At 35.2% G+C, this 25,499-nt stretch overlaps 1 protein-coding gene across 1 annotated transcript; it reads left to right on the top strand.

The window, feature by feature from the left end:
• The first annotated feature begins 1,924 nt into the window (after positions 1–1,924).
• RAD51AP2 (RAD51 associated protein 2) lies at positions 1,925–9,464 on the top strand. Its single transcript, XM_032430057.1, is given in 4 exon segments — positions 1,925–5,189; positions 5,551–5,631; positions 9,309–9,423; positions 9,425–9,464. Coding segments are annotated over 4 exon segments (3,501 nt in total).
• Positions 9,465–25,499: the final 16,035 nt, after the last annotated feature.

The following is a 25,499-nucleotide window of genomic DNA, read 5'->3' as shown; positions in this document are numbered from 1 at the left end:
GGTCTTAGACCTAGTTCTCGAACAACTGTTGAATTAAATTTAATACTTCTGGGTTTTATTTGAATTCTAGTCCTTAAAGAATCCATGGTTTTTAAATAATGGTGTGATGGAGATCTGAAAAAGAGTATGTTTCTGGAAAACTAGTAAGATGAAGAAACAAACACCAAGTTACAGATCAGTCTAGAATCACAAAGCTATGGGATTTAATAGAAAGGTTGTTCTTGGGGTACCTCCCTGACTCGGTGGAACATGCAGCTCTTGATCTTGGGGTCATGACCTTGAGCCCCACATTGGGGATAGAGTTTACTTGAAAGAAAGAAAGAAAGAAAGAAAGAAAGAAAGAAAGAAAGAAAGAAAGAAAGAAAGAGAGAGAGAAAGAGAGAAAGAAAGAAAAAGAAAGAAAAGATAGCTTGTTCCTGATACTTTGTTAGCGCACTGTTAGCTAAGCAAGTCAGTCCTTACGGGCTGATCACAAGCATGGAACAGATTGCATTAGTATGGAATGTAGAATTGTGGAAAGTCTGAGGTAAAAAAAGGAATGGGATTCAAGATACATAGAAGTAGCACTTTGAGAACTCACTGATGTATAATTTGAACAACTGCCACGTTCTTATTGTTAGTGTTGATGAAGTGCTTATAATGCAAGGCTTTCTACAAATTCAAGCAAACATTTCTCTGGAGGAATTTATAAGCCAAAGTAATAGCAAATACCCAGAACTGAAATCACAATATATCTAAGAGTATTTACAAGACAGGAGGCTGATGAACATCTTATTATGTAAAGTAGTATGCTAGTCATATCTTGCCATATATGCTCCCATGGGTTCTAAAATTAGTATCCCTCTTGCACATTATTGTGGTTCTTACAATTTTAACCAGGGAACATAAAACTGACCAACTTTGAAACAATCATCAAGGGGATTGAGGTTTTTGATGACTGAACAGTAATCACATGTTTCTTAATAAAATAAAATAAACATTTTGAAAATCATTTTCTTCTTATGGAATTGACAAAAAATCAGAACTGACTTGAAATAATAAATATTCTCAAGACAGAGGAGAAAGAAAAATAACGTCCACACAATTTATTAGGTAGGAGTCGGAACTGTATCATTATTTATGCTTATAATGACTGGAATAGTTGAAATATAATTTTTATCTTTAAGTTATTTTATCCACAATATTGGGGAAGGAAATCCCACAGCACATATGAAAACGATTTTTCTACTGTTTTAAAGTGAAGATTAGTAATTATCTGGATAATTATTTCCACACATTTTTTCCCTAAAATATTCAGATTGTTAAATACCAGTCCCTTCTTTCCCCTACACACACCTTATTAGTGAGGTGGAAATCTGATTTTAAATGCCACCGGGATGATTAAGAGCGTTTTAAAAGTTATTCCAGACACAGCGCGGTTTGGTCCGGTGCTCACAAAACTACACTGGAGAAGATGCTCTAGAGCGACTGTGGAGAAGCCGCTTCTGAGGTAAACAGAATTTTAGAATTTTAAAAACAAAGTTGTTTCTGTTCTCAAAGAGAGAGAGAGAGGGAGAGAGAGAGAGATTCTGACTTTTCCCTTAATTCTACCAGAGGGAAGAAAATATTTGGAGCCGCTATAGTCCAGGCACCAGCAAGAGGCGCTAAAAATAGACAACGTAACGGCCCCGGGCGCGTTGTACTTTGAGGGAGAGACCACCCGAGCTCGCGGGCTTACGGTAGAGTGGGGGCGGGGCCGGATTCTGGGCGGGGCCAGGGCGGGGCCAGGGCGGGGCTTTCCTTGAGGCTGGGGCCTAAGCCAGCCTCAGGGGGCGTGTCAGGGGCGTGACCGGGGCTTGAGGGGTGGGGGTGAGGCGGAGCCACCCGGAGCCTACTAAAAACCGGCCCGACAGGAACCTCGGACAGATCGCCTCAGTTCGCTGTCATGTCGCTCACGCACTCCACGGCGCGGGGTGCCGAGTTCCGGTGCTCTTTACCGCCTCCCGAGGACCCTGATTCCCAACCACCCAGTAGTAAGCGGCCCCGTCTGAAGGAACCTGGCAGTGCCTTTGAGGTGGAGTGGAGGCTTCCTTTGGTGCCTCGCTTGTCCGAGGTGGAAAAAGTCTGGCAGTTGTCGCCCAGACCCTTCAGGACGCCCCTTGTTTCAACTAATGTGATTTTTGATCACTCCGCAGACTCGTGTGTGGAGAAGCCAGTCAGTGGGGAGCAGATATGTAATCTGAGATGCCCAAACGGCAAATTTGAGATGAACAGTTGTTCGCAGACTTTCCCCTCACAAAGTTTTGGTTCTGGTTTGAGGGCTTCCGGAAGGTCTTGCGAAGCAGGGCTGTGTGACGAAGAGGTTTTCAGTGCGCACTGCGGTGATAGAGCTGAAGTGGAGGTCGGTTCGCTTCTGCCCAACGCCTCTCTACACGATATACGTGGAGTCAAAAACGCGGATGGAAAACAGTATTTAGTCCAAGGGAGAGGCAATATTCAGGAAGACAATAGTTACGTAAAACAGACAGAATACTTATTTTTGGATGTTACGTTTTGCAAGGAAACCAAATCAACAGTTCGTGATATTAAGAACAGATGTAAAGCTGACAGTGTTATGCCATCAAATAAAAAAGAAAATAACATTTCTACATCTACACCAAATATATCAAAATCTCAAAACCAGCCCAGCATAGAAATTGCCAAACCCAGCTATTTTAGAGATGGCAGCACAATAAGTATCCCTGAGTTTCCAACTGATTTAAATAGCAAAATGTCCTCTGTCTATTTAAAGGAAATAGCGAAGAAAAAGAATGACAAAAACGAGGCATATGTTAGGGATTTCACAAACATTTACTGGTCCCAAAATAGGCCTGATGTTAAGAAGCAAAAGTTACAGGATGATAAAAACATTGTGGATGCCGATGCGGAAAATATTTTTTCTGCATGCTCTGAAAGTAACCACCAGTCACTCAGCAACCAAAATATTTGTGTGAGAAAAAAAGACTTGATCAGTTTAAACTACTATAACCACAGTAGTATCATAACTGATGTAACAGAGTCTGAAAAGAATTTCACTATAATACTAGGGAATGCAAACTTGGGAGAAGTAGAAACATGCCTGGACATTTACATATTTACCAGATTAGAAAAATCTCAAAGCCAGGACTGTAACATTAGGCAGGTTTTGGCAAAAAAGAGGGAAAGTTGTTGGATTATGGATAATTACAAGACTCAAAGTGAAAATATTAAGAAAACTGGAGAAAAATTGAATTTTCTACAATTACTACGTATAGATGTTTTAAGCAAAGAAGATTATCACTATACAAAAGCCAGGAATACACATGAAAAACAATCAAAACCTCTCATGATAGGAGCACTTGGTAGCCGAAAGGCTTTAAAAATTTTTTTTTGGTTAAATGGTAAAGGAGAGAACAATAATATGCTAGAGTTGAGATACTGTACTACACAAAAAGACTTTCATTTAAGCAATGTTTTTGGAAGTTTCATTATGGCAATTTTTTATTTTCATGAAAATACTTCAGAAAATCAAAAAGATGATAATATTTTAACCTGGTGTGAAATTTTCAAGGATAAAAAGCAAATTGATATTCAAAATCTAATAATTAAGAATATGAATGTCAATAGAAAGACTATGTTAAGCATATATTTACAAAGCAGTGTTTCGGAACCTCTAAATAGCGTATTGAAAAACAACATAGCTTCTTTGCTCAGTAAGTTTGACTCTTTAACAAGCGTTGAAAATGATTCTAAATTAGAGGAGAGATGCATTGTCAAATGGATAGCGCATTTGCATTATTCAAAAAATATTATAGAGGAAAATCATACTGTAAAGCTCGTAAGGATTTTAACTTTTTCAAGACTACTAGAAGATATGAAACCTATGTTAGAAAAAAGAAAGTTATTTAAAACTGATCAAGTTTTTGAAAAGGCTAAGAAAAAAACCATCAATTCCTTCCGTCTGACAACTAAGAACGAACAGTTTCCAATTTTTGAAACATACCAAAAAATTCCTCTTTTAATGGATTTTGATGATGTGGATGAAATTTCTTTGACAAAAGAAATTTACAAGAATAAGAGTTGTCCTGGACAATTCATAAATGAGGAAAATTGGGCTCACTGTAGTCCTAACGCCGTTAAAACACATGTTAAATCTGGTTCTCCATTTATACAGAACAACCATAGATACATTAATGAAAAATTTTATGAAATAAATATGTACAACCAAGATTTAGATACTGAAAGAAAACAGGAGCATACTAAGATCAGTAGCTTTAATTTTAAGTGCGTATTTGAAGATTTCTTCAATATTAGGCAACAGGCCATACCAACAAACCACAACTTAAAACATAGTGAACAAACCAATCCTAGGACTCTAACTGAAGTGTTAAATGTTGGGAGCTTGCTAAATGAAGTCAAAGGAAAAAAACACGACTCAATTTTGAAGGCGGAAGTAGAAGTCACAGCACAAAGTTTAACAAACAGTTGCCAAGTTAACAAAGATATTAAGATAGAAAAGGAAGAGAAAAATAATTTTTATTCAATGGATGGCATGTTTTCTATGCAACCAGTTTCATTAATGAGTAAAAAAGTAAATGTGGAAGAAATTAAATATGTTAATCAAAATAATGTAGCTGACAGAAATGAATATGAGAGTGTTTTGCAAGACAGTGAGTTGGCTAATTCAAAGTATTTTCATCCAAAGAATGATTCTACAGAATGTGTTAATCATCAGTTTGAAACTGATTTGAGTCTAGGGAACAATGAATGTTTTCAGGACTTAACTGCTGAGTGTTTATCAACACAAGCTCAGACAACAGTGAACGATTTTGAGATGAAGAGTAAATTTGATTTAGTACTTGAAGAACTTCGTATGTTTCATGAAATCACTAAGGAAAGCAAAATTCTAAGCGCTGTGGAAACAAACAATGGGCAAGAAAATTACTTTAGAGAAAATAGTGATATTGAGGAGGTAAAAACGGAGATAAAAAAAGATGTGGAAATGGTTACAGTCAACAAAATATGTGAGTCTTCTTTGCTCTGTGATGCTATAACATGTCCTAATATGCCTAAAAGACACCAGAGTTTATTTGAATGGAAAGCAGTACCCGATCATGGAGAACAGGAAGTTCCAAATGAATATAGCTGTCTAAGAACCCTGGAAGAAGAATTTTATCCTACTTCCAAGGAAGGTATGAAATTAGTTTTAAAACGCCTTTTTCTCATGATTAAAAAAAAAAATTGCTGCTTTTTTTCTGTGTAGGCCAAATATATAATTTTTTGAAAAAAGGAGAGAGAGGTAAAGAGTAAGACAATATTTACTGATGCACATTATTTTCCCATGAAAGGCTGTTCAAACATTAAATAATATCCTGAGGTTGAAGGTCACAAAGTGATGAAATTTTTAAAAGGAGCCTTGATGAATCCTGCTTCATTTATCTAAATATTAGAAGCCAACAGGAGGAAATATTTTCGAGAAAGTAATTTGTTTATAGTATTAACATTTTATGTAAAAGTTACTTTTTGCTGTAACATATTGATTTTTATTCACAGACTGTAAAAAACCTTCATCTAAAAGGCCTGCTTCTTTCTCTGATGAACTTGAGGAAAAATTTAATTATTTACTGAAGGGAGGTAAGATTTTTGGTTATTTTCTAGAATAACTTCTAAGATGATTATTGCATTTTGTATTTTTAGCACGAGGAGAATATCCTCAGGTTGTTAGCAGATAAATACAAAGATTTATCACTTTTGTAACCATCAATAGCTTACTGATGCAAATTCCAATAGTTAAAAATCAGCTAAAAATTAAAATGCCATTTAGAACGTTACTGGGAAATGTGCTCTACAAAACTGTGTTTCAGTATTTACAGTGATGCATTGCAATAACTATGTGATGAAGACAGGTTTTTTTTTGTTTTGTTTTGTTTTTGGTCTAATAAATACATGTAATGTGTGTAACATTAATTGGCAAAACCAAAAAAGGCATTTATCTAAGTCGGATTTTCATTGATGAGATGTTATCCCCAATTACATATTTATTATCTATGTTCTCTATTCTTTATTATAGGGCTCTCTATACGGATATTTTATTTAGTAATTAAAAAAATTATTATCACTTAGATATATTAACATGATCTACGACTATGACATTTAAACTTTTGATTTGTACTAAAAAATAAAACTAAAGAGAAGTTGAACAACTAACTTTACCCTTTGCCTAAAAGGTCTGTGACACCTGAATAAAACACACTAAGTCTAATATCCATTTTAACCTGTAATACCAATGGGAGTGAGGTAGGGGTAGGGTTAAAATTAGGAAACTGTTTTCTAAATGACTAAGTTTTCATGTGGTCAGAAATCGCTGGTATTACACCACAGACTAGATCTAGAAAGAGCAATGATGTAGGTGAAATATATTTACCAAAACATCTTCAGTCATGCATCATTTCTCAAAATACTTTTCCCGGCCTCTCATCATCAGTAGGACGCTATCACCAATACCTTTATTCAGTCACTTCAGGACTGTATCTGTTTCTCTTTTCTTAGTTTACAGTGAGATAACCTTAAAAATTAATCCCATTCCTTGGAAGGTCAAAAGCCCCTAGGTAGTCTCTTCTCCCCTGAATAAAGGGAATGATTGAGAGAACGATACTCTACGAGACTCAAAGCAGAGTGGTAGAACTAGGTTGGAAAGGATACAGGTTGCTTCTTCTAGGACAAACGAAGGAAGAGATTGGGTTTAGGAATGTATTTTGAGATAGAAAGGAGGAAGACTAGGGAGCTCATACTCACCTTGTCATCATGGTCATAACTGTAATAATGCGATGGATATATGAGGAAAATTGAAGTATGTGCACAAACTGGAAAAGAAATGTGACATTTGTTAGGAATATCTGAACCCATAATACTCTATCGTGCCTTCACAAGGAAAGAGCCTCGTCACGAAATATGAAAAATAAGGTCATGAAATATGAAAAATAATATGGACAGCCAAAATTATTTAGTACTATGTTAAGACAGTCATCTTGGATTTACATTCAAAGTCCATAAAAATGGAGTGATTTTTCTGAGACTTGTTAAAATCCATAGTGTAAGGAAAAAGTTGGGAAATGGCGGAAAGCGGGGCTATAAACGTGGACTAATTCTGCCCCGTAGAGGGGGTGACTGCTTATGCAGCGTGATTTTAAAGGCATTGGGAAATGGCTGGCTCCATCCTGAAGCTGAAATGTTTTTGGTGCCTATCCAGTTGTCATCATGCTGCCTCCAGCTAAACTTCTACCAGTAATGTCTCCAGTGCATCCTGACTCTCTCTCCCTTCTCTGTGGTGTAGAAAATGCAAGTAGTTTGAAATTATTTTGAATATGTGAAATATGCCAGCCAGTCAGTGCACCAGGTGCTTTATATATCATTTAGCACCAAAACTTCCCTAACTTTAATGTGCATACGAATCACCTGGGTATCCTGTTCAGTGATTCTGATTCTTTCGTGTGGTAGGCCCTAAGACTCTGACTCCCAACAAGCTCCTGGCAAGTGTAGACGCTGCTAGCCTCTGGACTGTATTTTGACTTGCAAGGATTTAGAAAACATTTGAGTTAGTATTATTTCTAAAAGATTACTAATACATTTTATGGCTTTTTTAAATACTGATTTTTTTAATGTATTTAAGTTCAATTAGTTGACACTGATTTTTTTTTTTAAAGATTTTATTTATTCATTTGAGAGAGAATGAGATAGAGAGAGCATGAGAGGGGGGAGGGTCAGAGGGAGAAGCAGACACCCCGCTGAGCAGGGAGCCTGATGTGGGACTCGATCCCGGGACTCCAGGATCATGACCTGAGCCGAAGGCAGTCGCTTAACCAACTGAGCCACCCAGGCGCCCGACACTGATTTTTAAAATGAATAATTTCTGGTAGTATGCTTTAATGTTTGCAATTGTTAAGCAGTACAAAGCAATAAATTAATCTGGTGTACAGTAATAATAAAAGGGATCACAACTTATTTATAAAAGGTAGGAAATCCAAGGAGACAAGCGTATCCTTATAGCCACAACTTGATGACTGTTTAAGGACATATGCTTTGCAAAGGGCCTGCTGTTGACACAAATTGGTTTGGTGATTTCCTACCCATTGCAAAACTCCCAGAAGTATCTGTCATATTAGACCATGAAAGAGGAAAGCTATTCTTTGAAAAAGTAATCAAATAGACTAATCATGGCTTTGTTCTGAAATAATAATCTCATAATGAAGAAGTCCACTTAGCATAAATTGCTGAAATTATCTAATTTATAAACAAATCTAGTGTATCAGAAATGATCCAACAATTTTGTTTTATTTGGACAATCCCCTATTCTTTAAAAATTGAAAAAACTAGTAGTATGCTTTTTTCTCTTATTTTTATAATTAACTTTATACTTTTAATGTTGAACAAAGTATCATAAGCTGATTTATAGCTATTTTTGTGGTAAGTTGTTTTCTCCCTATTTACCTATAGTTAAACTTTGTATTTTATTTCATTAATGTTTACATAGGTAGACACACAGGTTCTGTTCGGTTCAGCTTAGTAGAAATCATGCTGTTTATCTTTTGCCAGAATTATTATTAGGTTGATTACACCATTTTTAGTAAAATGTGCTATTATATTAAGATCATACTAATTCATTAAAGCTGGCTTAAAGCTCGATACATTTTTAGCTTTACAGATGTACTTCACTATTTTTTTTTTTAAAGCGCTCTGAAAATTAGGGATATTTTTGTATTTCATTATCAAGAATAGTTGATCCTACCTGTCTGGTCAACTGATTGTTGTCCATGAAGTGTTTTGAACTTTTTTGAATATGATAGTATGATGTTAAATTAAAATTTCAAAATCAGAGCCCTCCATTAATACATAATAGATGAAATGCATTTGTGCACTATTGTTGATAATAATCTCTATTAGAAGCCAAATGAAATCACTAACAGTATAGCCTACTGTTTAGCTTCTAATAGAAAAATGACTTGGTTTTTAAAGCCACAACACCAAGTTAACTGCAGACTTTTGTTGTTGTTGTTAAGTCAAACTGCCTGACTGGAATGCCGATTTTATTTGGTTGCTATTTTATGTGGGAAAGTTACTTAACTTTGTTTATGCTGAGGTTTTCACATTTTAAAAATGGAGATAGGAAAAGTAAACTAATGTATTTAAAGCACTTAGCTCAGTGACTCAGTAAATGTTGCTAGATGATGATGAGAAGTAAGTAAAACTTTTTAAGCTTAGAAGCTACAAGTGATTTTTATTCCCTCATGCACTTTTATTGTCTTATATTTTAGGTAGTAATTTTTCACATGGAATTTCAAGAGTACTACCTCTTAAGACATGCAGTCGACCAATCAGAATTGGTTTGTCAAGAAAAGCTAAGCTTAAACAACTTCATCCCTATCTGAAGTAAATGTTATGAGAACTTAAAAGAAGACACTGGACTTTAATATTTCAAAACATTTCACAAGATCTATAAATCTTTTGTCTCTTACTTTGGTTAAATGCTTTCTCCTGGGTTGAGAGTTTTGAGCTTTATTTATTATGAAGTACGCAGAGGGTTTTGTGTGTGTGTGTGTGTGTGTGTGTGTGTTGTGTGTGAATTATCTAATTGCCTTTAAATGTTACAAAATATTTCATTGATATTTTCATATTATATTACAATGTATACATTAAAAGCTTTTCATGATTCATTAAACATGTCAACTTATTATATTTCATGATATGTATGTGTATGAAGCTTTTATGGAGAAGAGTGATACCCTTTATAGGTTTCTCAAAAGGATCTGTGACTCATAAAAAGGTAACAAACCACTGTTCTAATCCACTTCCCTTATTTTTTCAAGTGAAAAATAGAGGTGCAAAGAGGATGGGTAAGTTTTTAAGAACACAAAATTAGTGTCAGGATTGGGATAGAGGCACTCTCTGAAGAATTCTTTCCTACTTTTCTCTGCATTCACTTTATAATTTTTATTTTGTTCCCCAGAGTCTATCTTTGGCCCCAGAGCAGAATTATGACATGTAGTTAATACCTAATAATTTATTCACTCGTAAAACAGATACATTTTAATACTACCATTGTGTTAAGTACAGAGATAGAATACAGAAGAAGACATGTAAAAGAGACTGCCTTATGGAACTTATTTTCTCTGCTTGAGATTGGTAAAGAAATGTGGAATATACATAATTGAAATGTAGCCATCAGTAGAATAATATTTTTCAAAACACTATACAGAGAAGTAACAATAAAATGGACTAGGTAACAAAAAGTAAGGGAAGGAGGCATCAAGAAAACATTAAAAAACAGGAAGCATACAATACAGGAGGAAGACTAAATGTATCAATTCACAAAACATATGTGACTGGATTAAATTATCCTTTTACAAGCTACGGTTCTGAAACACGCTAAAAATATCTTAAATTCAGCTGTATTCTTTAATTACCACCCCCCAATCATGTACTTTCCAACTTCAATATCTTGCTCTGATTTCTTTCTCCCCTGCAGAACTCACCACCTTCTCAAACACTATAAACACCTTGCTAGAATGAATGCAAGTTCCTTGAAGGCAAGATTCTTTCCTCTCCACTAATATAGCCCAAGTGCCTAGAATAGTACCTGCCCTTTGTAAGTAACCATAAAATATTGAATGAATGAATGAATTTCTACACCTGCTCATAATTCCTATGTCTTTTTGAATTCTTTTTTTTTTTTTAAGATTGCATTTATTTGAGAGCAAGCACAAACATGGGGAGGGGCAGAGGGACAAGCAGACTCCCTGCTGAGTGGGAAGGAGCCTAAAGCGGGGCTCAATCCCAGGACCCTGAGATCATGACCTGATCCATACAGGTGCCCCTTTTTGAATTCTTAATACCTTATGACCTTGGGCAAGTCCTCATTTCTAAAAACAGGATAATAATAGCTCATGGGATCATTGTGAAGTTTAAATGAGCTAATATATGTTATGTATTTATAATAGCTCTGATACATAGTAACTTCTCAATAATGAATAGCAATGTGCTGATACATAGTAACTACTCAATAATTAATAATTATTTAGAATGGTTGACTTTTTCTTGAATATTTTTTTTGGATCGTGTATTAGATTATTTCCAGGGATATGCCTATTCCTTTGAGTCTTATGAAGATGTTCCTCTTACTTTTTTTCTACAAGGGTCCTCATCTATCTCTTTTTTCTTTTTATTATTATTATATGCCCGATTTAGACTTTTTTCTTTATACAAGGCAAATCTCATCACAATCAAGATTTGTCTGGACAAACCATGGTCCTTTTCCCTATTCCCTGTTTCTGTTTATGAGTATTGAATTCTGTTCTCCTATCTATTTCTCAAGGGCAAACGTATGTGCTTCCAGCCTTATTCCTAATATTTAGGAGCCTTTTACAGATATTTCCATCCTTTCTTTAATAAATGATATAGAAACTGTTAACAACAAAGTGATTTTTTGGAGAATTGCAATTCAAGATATGCATGCTATGGCAAAATTATAGGCAAGTTGGGAGAACAAAGGCAAGAAACACTTATAGAGGAAAGAGAGGGGTTGGGAGGGGCTATTATAAACAAAAAGTACATTGGAATTACGGGGAGTTCAAAGTGTAGTGGCTTTTCGTTGGCAAGTTGTGGCTGTCTCTTCTTGGCTGGGCTGTTGCCAGGCAAGGAGAAAATCTTTCTTCCTCCTACAGGGGTAGTAAAGTACAGGCTTCTCTCAATTGGGAATGCAAGATATGTTCTTCCTGTTGAGGTCTGCAATTGACAACCAGGGACAGGGCATAAAAGATCTTTCCCTTCTGGCCTCCTGACTCCATTTTTTTTTTTTTTTTTTTTTAAGATTTCTTTATTTTACAGAGAGTGGGGTGGAGGGGAGAGGACACATGGGGGGAAGGGCAGAAGGAGAGACTCTCAAGCAGACTCCCTGCGGCGGGGCTGGACCTGTAACCCACGAAATCATGACCTGAGCAGGAACCCAGTCAGTCTCTTAACCAAGGCACCCCACTGACTCTATTTTAAATGAGATTTCCTTTATTTAGTTTCACAAAGCTTGCAACAACTGCTGGTTCTTTCATACTCTGAACTATGTGTAAGTTTAAACTCCTAACCCCTATGTAAAAAATTTGGGGAAGACTACATCTCTTCAAATGCAAAAATCTCTCCTGCTAGTGTTATTACTTAAGCACCCCTTCCCCCAGTACTTCCTATCTAAACACACATATATGCACACACAAACAGATATTACCTTACCCTTCCCACCAATTCTGTGAGTTCTTGTCTTTGGAATTAGGAAGTTGGAGGAGAGGAGGGAGGTAACATTTTAGCTCTTACGTTTTTGTGTTTTTATAGCCAGGTTTGGAGAGGCTGCACTGGGGGCTATGGTAGAAGACATTTTAAATTGAAATCCATTCTTCTTCTACCTTGTTCTCTTCATCTTTGTTCCTAAGATGTAAAAGTTGAATGCTTTCAGATCAGAAGAAAAATATTCAAAGGATGAAAACCCACTTAAAAAATACTTGCTTTTATTTAACCTTAGAATAAATCTCTGTGCTACCTCAGTTTAAAGTGACAAGCTTATGGAGGCATAACAGTGAGCATGAGAAGAGAAGCAGAGCATTATATTAAATCAGCTTGAAAAAGTTATGTTGATAGTACCTGAAGTATAACAAAAACACCCTGAGTTAATATCCAGTTAACCTTATTTAGTTAAACAAAATGTAAAACAAAATATGTAGTGAAGTTGATCTTTAGTTCCATCTAAATTGCCACATAAAAATATTTGTAGAGTCTGCCATCATTTTGGGAAATTTTTTTAATAACAGACATCACACACTTACATAGGCATATAATAGTTTGTGACAGTGTATACTACTAAAAAAAGTACACACGAGTACCCCAAACATATTTGGGTTGAGAGGACTAGGATATAAACATGTCATAAGGGTTCCAAATCATATTTTCTTCACTTGGTTGTAAAATATGCCATTGTTTGAGACTATCCTTGCCAGATATTCCTATTTCATGTGTTTTGTTGTTGTTGTTGTTGTTTGTTTGTTTTTTAAAGCACAGGCACATGCTATAACAGCAAATTCAGAAGAAATAGTCACTAAACTATCCCACCTATCCAGGCTATGAGCAAAAGAATAAACTCATGATCTGAAGTCTCTATGATTATAGTATTTCTGTAATTTTATAAATTTTTGGAGTATATGTAATTTTTTTTAAATGGAAGTATTCAGATGGGGTGCCAGGATGACTCAGTCAGAGTGACTGACTCTGGGGTTTCCACTCAGGTCATGATCTCAGGGTCATGGGATTGAGCCCCAGGTTGGGCTCTGTGCTTAGCACAGAGTCTGCCTGAAATTCTCTCCCTCTGCCCCTCCCCCTGCTCATTCTCTCTCTCATAAATAAATAAATAAATAAATAAATAAATAAATAAATAAATCCATCTTTTTAAAAAAGGGAAGTATTGGGACTTCTTCCCTGAACTTGATTTATAACTCTCTATTCATCATCACTACTGTGATGTCTAATAAGTGTCTCAAACTTAACATGCCCCAAACTGAGCTTCTGATATTTCCCCCCAAACTCTTCATCCAGGGCTTTTCATTTCAGTGAATGGTCACTCCATTCATTCAGTTACTTGGCTTAGAAGTCTTGGAGTAATCCTTGGCACTTCTTTTTTTCTCATAACCTGTAGCTGACACATGAACAAATCCTGTTGGCATTAGCTTCTCTTGCCAGGATGATTTCAGTAGAGTCCTAATTGGTCTCCCTGCTTCAGTACTTGCTGCCCTTCAGTCTATTCTGAACACATTAGCCAGAATGGTTCTTTAAAATATGCCATAACACATCACAGCTCTGCTCAAAACCTTCTAGAGGCTTTCCATCTTACTCAGAGAAAAAAAAATCCTTACTTTTATGTGTAATGATCTGACAATGATCTCTAAAGCCCTCTCTACTTATTTCCCTTTGTTCATTCTACTGAAACCACACTGACTTTGCTGTTTCTTGGATACGTTTGGAATATCCCTGCCTCAGGGACTTTTTTACTCGCTTTTCCTGAAATGTTTGTCTGTAAGGTATCTGTATAGATTGCTCTGTGCTCTCCTCCTTGAGCTTTACTTAAATGTCACCTTGTTAGTGTGACTTTTTCTTCCTGCTAGCATTCATATGCCCCTTCCCTGCTTTTCTTTTCCTCCTTAATACTTTGCTGTCAACATACTGTGTCTTTTACTTACTTATTTTATTTATTGTCTGCTTTTCCCACTAGATTTTAAACTCTTTGAGGGCAAAAGCACTTCCTATTTTGTTTACTACCATATCCCCAGTGCCTCGGTGCTTGACATAATAAACGTTAGTTGAAAACAAGAGTGAAAAATGCCAACAAGAGTAAGTATGTCTTAAATGCATCGCTCTGATTAAACTTTTCTTGAGGCATATAGCTATTTGTCCTCTTGGAATTTAAAGGTCTCTGTTATTCTTTGTTGCAATGTCTCCTAGATCCAAATATGTGAAAACAAAGCTTGGATCTAGAACAGTAACTATGTATCTTTCTTCAGAAATTTAGACATTAACTTGTCAGAATTCTAAATGTTTTTCTCTTTTTATTTTATTGAAGAGAAAAATCCATTAAATAAAGTAAAACATGGATGTATAATCTTGAAAACTAAGTTATAAAAATACTTCTCAAAATTCAATATCTTATCTCTGATCCCGTTTAAGATCTTTCTAAATAAAGTCATTATGATAAATTAAAATTTCATATTTACTTACTTTTGTGTTAGTAGAAAAGAACTATTATTTTTATTTATTTTTGCCTTTTTACTTTTATATTTGCCCTTTAAACAATCTTTTAAACTTTATTTTTAAAAACATTATTTATTTTTGAAAAGTTAATATCTAGACATGGTACAAAATGCAAAGGATGAAAAAAAAGAAACAGTGAATATAAGTACCCCCACTCCTTTTTGCCACTTAGCTATCCAATTTCCCTCAATGGAGGAAACAATGGTTAACAATTCCTTTCCCCTATATGTTTCCATGAAAGAATAATATGTTATTATCAATAAGCATATGAAGTATTTTTAGTTGTTGTTAGTTTTATACCCATACTTCTTACAGAATACTTAATACATTCAGTAATTTATAATTTCAACATGTTAAAAATTTAAGATTTAGGGGCACCAGGGTGGCTCAGTCGGTTAAGCCTCTGCCTTTGGCTCAGGCCATGGTCTCAGGGTCCTGGGATTCAGCACCAAGTTGGGCTCCCTGCTCAGAGCGGAGTCTACTTTTCCCTCTCCCTTTGGCCCTGCCCCCTGCTTGTGTTTTTGTTTCTCTCTCTCTCTGTCTCGAATAAATAAAATCTTTTTAAAAAATTAAGATTAAAAGGAGAAAAACATTTTAATCCTAAAGAAATGGAAACTTGAAAAGTCAAATGCATTTAATGAATTTGACATTTTGACTAAATTTACGGTAATTTTAAAGCAATTTTAGAAATTCTGACTTTTAACTTTAAAAATATTCTTTTTTTTAAGATTTTATTTATTTATTTGACAGAGAGAGAGACAGCGAGAGCAGGAACACAAGCAGGGGGAGTGGGAGAGGGAGAAGGAGGTTTCTCCCTGCTGAGGGAGATGAGCCCCATGCGAGGCTCAATCCCAGGACCCTAGAATCATGACCAGAGCCGAAGGCAGACGCTTAAGGACTGAGCCACCCAGGCGCCCTTTAAAAATGTTCTTAGGGCGCCTGGGTGGCTCAGTTGGTTAAGCAACTGCCTTCGGCTCAGGTCATGATCCTGGAGTCCCGGGATCGAGTCCCGCATCGGGCTCCCTGCTCGGCAGGGAGTCTGCTTCTCCCTCTCCTGCTCCCCCCTCTTGTGCTCTCTCTCTCAAATAAATAAATAAAATCTTAAAAAAATAAAAAAAAAAAAAAAAAAAAAAAATAAAAATGTTCTTAATACTACTTTAACATAACATTTAGATTTATATTTCAGTAAATATAGTTTTATAACATGCTTAATCACATAATCCGTATGTCTCCTTAAAAAATCTTTGTGATTGATTCTGCTGCCTGGCTAATTGCCATTCCAATTTCTCCTTTATTTCACTGCTCTACATCCAGTAGCTTAATTTCTACTCATTTCTTTTGAAAGCTTCCAATTGTATGTTTATACACGTCCCTTTCTTCTCTCTTCAGAGACTTTATCTTTCTTTGCTCTGCCCTGCTTCCTTTGACCAGAAAGAACACTTTATTTTTCTTTTCTTTTTTTTTTTTGAAGATTTTATCTATTTATTTGAGAGAGAGAGAGAGCGAGAGAGCATGAACAGGGGGACAGGCAGAGGGACAAGCAGACTCCCTGCTGAGAGGGGAGCCTGACGCGGGGCTTGATCCCAGGACCCCAAGATAATGACATGAGTCTAAGTCAGATGCTGAGCCACCCAGGCGCCCCCAGAAAGGACACTCTTAAGAGTCACTGAGGATTTTGACAATTTTTCAGTTTGCATTTTTTTTTAAGTTTTTTTGGATTGCTAGCAGCCTTCTATCCTTGAAACCTTTGCTTTGTGTTGATACACCACCCCTTATTTCTCTGACCATACTAGTTCTTTTACTTTCTGATTCTGAGATAGAAGCAAACTCCAAAGTTTAGTCCATGGCCTTTTGCTCTTTCCTTCTGTTTTATATTCCTTAGAAACCTTTTCAATTTTCATGGGATCATCTACCATATCAAATCTATGGTTTTGGTACCAAATTATGTCTTTCTTAAATTCAAATTTCAATTGTATAACAATAATTTAAAAAACCTAATATTTATTAAATGCATAGTGTAAGTCAGGACATACTCCTTTTTTTTTTTTTTTTAAGATTTATTTATTTGAGCACGTGCGTGAGTGTGCACAAAAGAGAGAGAGAGGCACATGTGGGTAGGGGCAGAGGGAGAAATTAAGCAGACTCCACTCTGAGTGTGGAGCCCTACTCAGGGTGTGATCTCATGACCCTGAGATCATGACCTGAGCCCATGACCTGAGCTGAAACCAAGAGTGTCACTTAACCAACTGCACCATCCAGGTGCCTCAAGTCAGGAGATAGTCGAAGCTCTTTACCTGTTTTAAATCATTTAGTCCTTAAATAACCTCATAGTAAGGTATTATTTCATCATTCTTTTACACTTGAATTTAAATAACTTGTCTATGGTCATAAAGTATTAACTGACAGAATCAGATTTCAAACCCAGGCAGTCTGCCTCAAGGCCAGAGGTCTTAACTGTTACAGTATACTGCTTTAATTTCCATATTGCTATGGGTCAATAACTTCAACTCACTATATCTAAAGTCTTATCAGTCTTCATTCACTCTCCTACCTGACATTTATTCCCTGTTATCAAATCCTTTTTTTTTTTTTTGAGAGAGAGAGAGAGAGAGAGTGCCAGTGAGTGTGCATGTGAGTGGGGTGTGTGTGGGGGGGTGGAGGGATAGAGGGCAAAGGAGAGGGAGAGAAAGAATCTTAAGCAGACTCCCTGCTGGTGCAGAAACCCATGGGTGCCTTGAGCCCATGACCCTGAGATCATGACCTGAGCTGAAATCAAGAGTCAGGCACTTAACTGACTGAGCCACTCAGCCTCCCCCCCCCATTATCAAATCCTGTTGCTTCCTTCTCCTGAGGAGTTTTCTGACCTATTCATCCTTTTCCATTCTTTTGAGCCTCCATAATGTTATCCTTTCAGATGACCACCCCACAACTTCCCTGTAACTTAACTATTCTTTAATGCTTCATATTCTACCAACTAATATTTTTCTATTTTTTCATAGTCTTTCCTCTCCTAAGGTGCTCTCCTTTTATATCTATTTAAATCTTATCTATCCTTAAACTACAGCCTCTATAATGCTTCCATTAAACATTTTATGTCTTACAAATAACAATAGTGCATTCTTTTAAAATTCACTTATAAAACATTTATTATACTTGTCTATATTATTTATCCCTTCACTTTTCTAAGCTTGTACATAGGCATCATCTTAGAAACTTCTTTATAGTCAGTCTCTAAAGCATTTGATCAGTGGCTTGTATTAAAAATGACTTATTGCTTATATATCAAATATTAATACAGCATTTATTTTGTGACTTCTTTTGTTTGGTTTTATGTTTTTATTGGTAAATCTACTAAGTTTATAGCTTTTTTGTTTGTTTGTTTGCAGAAGAAAATATAACTAAATCCAATGGGGCTTTTTGGCATATTTTTGTTTTTGGCTGTTTCTTATTTATCCTCTTCCTCAGTATTGAGACCAGCTTCAAAGCAGAACCCAACTTTTTCCTCACAATGCTTTTATAAATGCCTTTTAATATGACTAACACCTATTTAAATTGATTTACACACTTATTTTTTTCTTGATAATACTGATTTTCAACAAAACTTTACACAATTATTTATGTGTACTTTCAGCTATAGGCAAAAATATATGTTGTACAAATTTATTTTTTCTTGTCTTTTAAAGTTTGCTTCACAAAATAATACCTCACAAATCTACTGCTATTCTAAATGCTACACTTGGAAGGATTGTCCTCATCATTATTGTCATCATAATTATTAGCCATCAAAGGTCTTTATGAGTAGGACGACTTGGGATATGTGGACTTAGTGTCAATAATCAAAATTTGGAGCCTGCTTATTTGCAATGGGGCAAACAAATAATTCTTTTATAGCCTGCTGGTTGGGTCAGAGTCTTAGAGCTGGAACTTTATTTTCTAATCACTTTAGTAGCATGTTGCTCAAATATTTTATATACTTTCACAAAATTTCTCTGCACATCTCAAATCTCCTTTTTTTGATAAAACAAACTACAAACTTATTGACAGAAAGTTTTAATTTGCATGTGGCAGAATAATATATAAATTAACTCAGTGTGTAATTTTGAGGTATATACTGATTTATTTCTCTAAAAACTAATTCACATGTCTTTTTCAACCTCTTAACTTCACAATAAAAATTTTTCTGACAGAAAAGAAATTTCTTTTCTTTTCTTTTTTGTTTTTTGTTTTTGGATTCAAACAGTTTATTACTTCAGACACAGCAAAAGCCAGATCCCTGCTGGCAGAATAGAAATTTCTTGAAGTATAGGTATTTTGATTAGAATGCTACAGACTTGGAGTTGGAGCTAGGCATATTTTTGAAGGTGCTCTATACAAAGAAAGAGAAGTTTGGAGGTGGATACAAAGAAATAAAATATAACAGCACCAACAATTCATCACTACACAATGTTATTAGTTGTATAGAGCTGAAAATATGTTTATCTGAAGAGATTTTAATGTTCTCATGCTATATTAAAACTCTTGTTAAGAAATGAGAAAGCATATGGGGCACCTGGGTGGCTCAGTCAGTGAAGTGTCTGCCTTCTGCTCAGGTCATGATCCCAGGGTCCTAGGATTGAGCCCCACATCGGGCTCGCTGCTGGGCGGGAAGCCTGCTTCTCCCTCTCCCCCTCCCCCTGCTTGTGTTCCTGCTCTCGCTCTCTCTCTCTGTCAAATAAATAAATAAAATCTTTAAAAAAAAATGAGAAAGCATAGTTTTATAAACCATTAACATTTTTACAATACTAACTTTAAGAACTTAATTCTTAGAGTAGTTTTGCATTTACAGAAAAATGGAATAGAATTGTACAGAGTTCCTCCATCTCCCCAATTTTCTCGATTATTAACATTTTGCATTGGTGTGGTACATATGTTACAATTGTTGAACCAGTATTGATACATTATCATTTTGATTTATTTTTAAAGAGTTTTTTATTTATTTGAGAGAGAGAGAGAGAGAAAGCATGAGCAGGGGGAGGAGCAGAGGGAGAAGCAGACTCTCCACGGAGCAGGGAGCCCAATATGTGGCTTGATCCCAGGACCCTGAGATCATGACCTGACCTGAAGATGGACACTTAACCAACTGAGCCACCCAGGACCCCTTGATACATTATTACTACCTAAAGTTCAGTTTACATTGGAGTTCACTCTTTGTGTTGTACAGTTTTGAGTTTTGTCAGATGCATGATGCCACGTATCCACCTTTACAGTATAATACAGAATCTTTTCACTGCCCTAAAAATTCTCTCTGCTCCACCTATTTGTCTCTCTTCACCCCTGTCCCCTCCAAATTCGGAGAATCACTTATATTTTTACTATATTTAGCTTTGCCTTCTCCAAAATATCATATAGTTGGAATCATATATTATGTATTTGCAGACTGGTTTCTTTCACATTGCAATATGCATTTAAGATTCCTATAATCTTAACTTTTCTAGCAAAAAGTAATTTTCTAGTAAAAGACTTAAGTCCCAAATGTCTTAGACCTTCCCTCTACCATTACATTTTCTTTTAGGGAAAAAGGCAGTAATTATAGTTCACATAAAATTGTGGCTCTGTCCACCTTTCAACTACTGAAAGTTTTTCTCACAGATTTTCCTTACGGGGAGTCTTCAAAGGAACTACACTGTCAACATTAACAAAAGCTTCTCTTTGAACAGAGACATTTCAAAGCATTTTAAGCCATGATAAAATGGTTCCAAAGGAAGTTTTATCTTTTATTTTGTTAGCAAGAGCTGCACTTAGGAGCCAAAATGCACCAGAGACTAAATGGTCAGCATTAAGATGGTGCTGTAAAAGTCTATGCTAAGCTTGGAAAATTTCTAGAAGTGGACATCAAAAACACTAACCAATATAAGGGAATATTTTAATGTGTTACCTTGTGATGTCTTGTATAATGAATGCCCTGTGATGTGCTGCATGGACATCAGAACACTATTAGTAATTCCCATTCTGTGACTATTTGAATGTTAATAATCATCAAGTATGTATTTAGACTGAATAATTGTCCAGCACTTTGCCAAGTACTATGTGGGATATGCACATATGTATCATGGTTCCTGATTTAGAGAGTATACAAATTTAGTTGACAAAATCTAAGAGGCAAAACCCACTAAAGAACTAAAAGAATAGTTAGGAGATTTGAGATTTTGTTCTGACTCTCTGCATGATCTTGAATATGTCATGTAGCCTCATTTGGCTTTCAGATGTTTCCTCCTTTGGCATATTGTAATCACTAAAATAACTTCTGATATTCTGTTGTTCTGCAAATGAAATACCCTGTGGGTTGCTCATTAGAAATAAAAGGAGAACTATAAAGAAAGAAAGGCATTAAATGTAAAAAACAAAGAATGTGAAATATTTTTAGATATTTTAGCAATTTTTATTTGCTATTAAAAGATGATGAAAAAGAAAAGAATAAAGATTAGAGTAGTTATCATTTTTAAGGATTTTATTTATTTATTTGAGAGAGACAGAGAGAGAGCATGAGCAGGAGGAGGGGCAGATGGAGAGGGAGAAACAGACTCCCTGCTGAGCACAGAGTCCAAGGGGGGACTCCATCCCAGGACCCTGAGATCACGACCTGAGCCCAAGTCAGATGCTTAACTGACTGAGCCACCCAGGTGCCCCATTATCTTTCATACATCTCAAATATGAAGAATATAATCTGTTTCCTAATGCATCATTTCTTCATTTATTTATGCCCTCAATTTACACTTATTGAGAGCATATCATGAGTCTGGAACTGAACAAATGACCTCATTTCTATGAATTCTCTCGGTTATAAATCTCAGAGCATATCACTCATCATTTTTTCTATACAGCAGGCATTTTTTTTTTTTTTTAAGAGAACCTACCCACAGAATGTCTTGGGCCTAATTTATAAGGAACTGTCCCTTAAATTAATTCTTATTCTATATCAATAATAAAAGATGAACCATAAAAAATGGTTGCTTGGATTTTCTGAAGACTGTGACGAAGACAATCCTATGGATGTGACATATTTTCCATAACTAGATTTAAAAAGAGTTTCAATAGCTCTAATGTTTGTGATTATGAGGACTTGGGGAGTGGGGTAGGGGTTATTTCATTGCTTTTCATGGGACTAATGTTAGAGATACTATACATGGAATGTCTACCACAGCTCCTGTTACATAGCAAGCATGTAATTACCAGTAACTATTATTAATATTTCAAAAGAGACTTTCTCATCCCTTAAAGCTATAAGTAAAAAGATTACCAATAGGTTCTCATGCCTTAAGAGATCTCACCTATGAGGCATGGGCTGAGGAATACTTATCTTTATGCATTGAAGTCTATCATATGTTTTGAATATTTACTTTTCAGGATACTTTCTTTGTAAGGAACAAGTTAAACTCTATACATGTTTGGGTCAATTTATTTTGACGTGTGTAATATATTGTGCCAGGTCCCATGGAAGTCCTTTTAATATAAACAAATTATTAAAAAGGAGGACATAATGGTTTTTTGTTGCAGTAAAATATACATAATACAAATTTACCATTTTAATGATTTTTAGGTATACAGCTCAGTGGCATTAAGTACATTCACATTGTTGTATGTAGTACTTTTGAACTTCACTTTATTTAAAAAATATATTTGTTCAGTTTTCCTTTTTTTATCATAAGAGTGACATCATAAATTCATAACAACAGAAGGGAGAAAACTCTCACATTTGCAATTCTTTCTAGTTTTTGATTCAAACTGATTTTATGTTAGCTGTGGCTAACACATTCTTACGTGTCTTTGAAAACTGCTTGGGTATTTGTTAGAACTTGGATGTAAAGTTCCTTTGCTTAACAGCTTTTTCTTACAAAGATAATACAACAGGAGAAAAATTTTAAATTAGGATAGAATTATGAAAGTAGCTGAGATTATACTTGAAATGCAATAAATTTACAAAATGCTTTGTAATCTTTAGGCATGGAAAAATAGTGCATATTGGTAAATCTGACAGTATGAAATATTGTTAGATTAAAATAGATAAAATACATTATTCAATTGAATAAACATTCTTTGAAGATTTGATGTACAAAGCACTTGGTAAGTATTGTGGGAGTTACAAGATACAGAGTTTTAATCTAATTGAAGGGAAAACATATTGGCAGATAATACAGAACAGAACAATCTGAGTGCTCTGGGGGTACAGAAATGTGAAAGATTGATTCTGGCTGGGGAGGGGAAATTTATGTGAAACACGTAGAACTTAAACCAAATCTTAAGATTTTTAAAAAAGATTTTATTTATTTATTTGAGAGAGAGAGAGCACAAGAGAGACAGCAGAGGGAGAGGGAGAAAAGCAGGCTCCCTGCTGAGCAGGGAGCCAGATGAGGAGCTCAATCCCAGGACCCTGAGATCATGACCTGATCCTAAGGCAGAAGCTTAATCACCTAAGCCACCCAAGTGCCCCATGATTTTTAGTAATTATAGATTAGGATAGGGGAGGGGAAGATTCTATTCAGAAGAGTATGAAGATGAGCAATTTTGTTTAGCTGGGGATTTATAAACTTGTTAATTACATATTTTATTATCAATATTTTATAAAATTATGAAGGATTATAGATTGTAAAGAAAATATATTGAAGGACTTACTTCTCGTCTTATAATAAAATATTCTTATTTATTTTATATTTTGAAGTCCTTTTTAATTTTGAGAATTTGATTTGTGTTCAATAAATTAGAAGATTAAAAGAGGCTTTCTGAGGGGCACCTGGGTGGCTCAGTTGTCGGGTGTCTGCCTTTGGCTCAGGTCATGATCCCAGGGTCCTGGGATCGATCGCCCCACATCAGGCTCTCTGCTCAGCGGGAAGCCTGCTTCTCCCTCTCCCACTTCCCCTGCTTCTGTTCCCTCTCTCACTGTGTCTCTCTCTGTCAAATAAATAAATAAAATTAAAAAAATAATAAAATAAAAAATAAAAGAGGCTTTCTGAGATAGGAAACAGTATACTGAAATTCCAGAATTTAGAACATATTAAATTTTAGCACTTCACACATTATAGCCCCCATAATGAATAAGGAATGCCCTCATTTTCTAATAAAATTAAAAAAAATAAAAATAAAAAAATAAAAGAAGCTTTCTGAGATAGGAAACAGTATACTGAAATTCCAGAATTTAGAACATATTAAATTTTAGCACTTCACACATTATAGTCCCCATAAAGAATAAGGAATGCCCTCATTTTCTAGTGATGCATATGCCTTTGAAAAAATTCTTTCTCTAAACCGTCTAGGCTGAGGGTAGCTCAAAGGTAAAGCAGGATATTCAAGTTTCCTTCTTTCTCTTCTTTCCTTCCTCCCTCTCTCTCTCTCTTCTTTTTTTATCCTATTTCTTCTTTCTATTCTGATTCAGTTTCTTCAAAGGTTTTATCTTTACTTATATGTCATATTCTCCCAAATTATATTTCTTTTCTAATATACCTCTGGTTACATCTGCTTCCATATCTACTTTTACAATATTCCCGATGGAAACTATTTGTCAGTGAAATCAAAGCTTTTAGGACTGAAAGGGAGTTCATGATCAATATTTCCACAGTAGTATAAGATTTATTACCCTCAACTGTTATACACTTTACTGGACCATCTTCCTTCCTTACAATGAGGTCATTGATGGTAAGGATTTAACTTTTGTCTCTAATTACCTCCCTCTTAAGTACACAATAGTTGTTTGAGGAACACAAGATGAATATTTATTTCAGACATCTATCTTTAGGATATCTTTTTCTATTTTGCTGTTCTTTTATAAGAACTTGGAAAATTTAACTTTATCTCTTAAACTACTAGTTTCCTTTTAATTATCATGTTTGCAGAATTGTAGCTGGTTCATCATTATTATCTTTGTGTATATGTCTATAGTTTTTATGAAGTTTACAGTGCTTTCTACAGTTTGCCTCATTAAATTCTCTCACCAGTCCATTATCCATCCCCATTTTCAGATAATGAAACTCATATTTAGATTAAGCAACCTTTTCAAGTAAGCAGATTATAAGACTTTGGATCCTAACATAGTACCTGGCACATAGTAAATCGTGGTTGAACTGAAATGAGGGCTAATGCTCTTTCCATTAATTTCACAGTGGGACCTACTTTCCTATTATTTTTCTTCTTTCCTTCCCTGTTTTCCCATTTCCTTTTTTACTGAGTACTGCTATATATAAGACATAAGGTTAACTGCTGGGTATATAATGAATATAAAACATGTTTGCTTTCATGAGGTTGACTACCTGTTTGAGGAGACACAGGAGTCACACATTATGAAGTTAAATAAAAATAAAAGTTAGTTTTCTTTTTTCTTAAATCTTACAGATAAGAAGTAGAAAGGGAGAACTCCAAAAAATTTTCATCTATCTGTAGTGCATAGTATGTTACTTAATTTTTTAAGTGTTAAAGCATATTTTCATGTTCACAATTATATTCATGAAACTATATTTTGAATTTTCATAATTTAGAGCATTGGCTTAAATGAAAAACATCTTAAGGAAAAAGTTAAATTTAATTTCCTTAATTAAAATATTATTTTTTAATATTAAACATTAATGGCATGGCATGACATTAAGTGATGTTATGGTTTATAGGTTCTTGATGAGCAAACTTGAAAAGTTTGGACTGTATTACTC

Source organism: Phoca vitulina, unplaced genomic scaffold (genome assembly GCF_004348235.1).
Source record: "Phoca vitulina isolate PV1807 unplaced genomic scaffold, GSC_HSeal_1.0 scaffold42, whole genome shotgun sequence".
Classification (NCBI taxonomy): Eukaryota; Metazoa; Chordata; class Mammalia; order Carnivora; family Phocidae; genus Phoca; species Phoca vitulina.
Note: the sequence above shows the minus strand (reverse complement) of the source record. Positions and strands in the feature narration are given on the sequence as shown.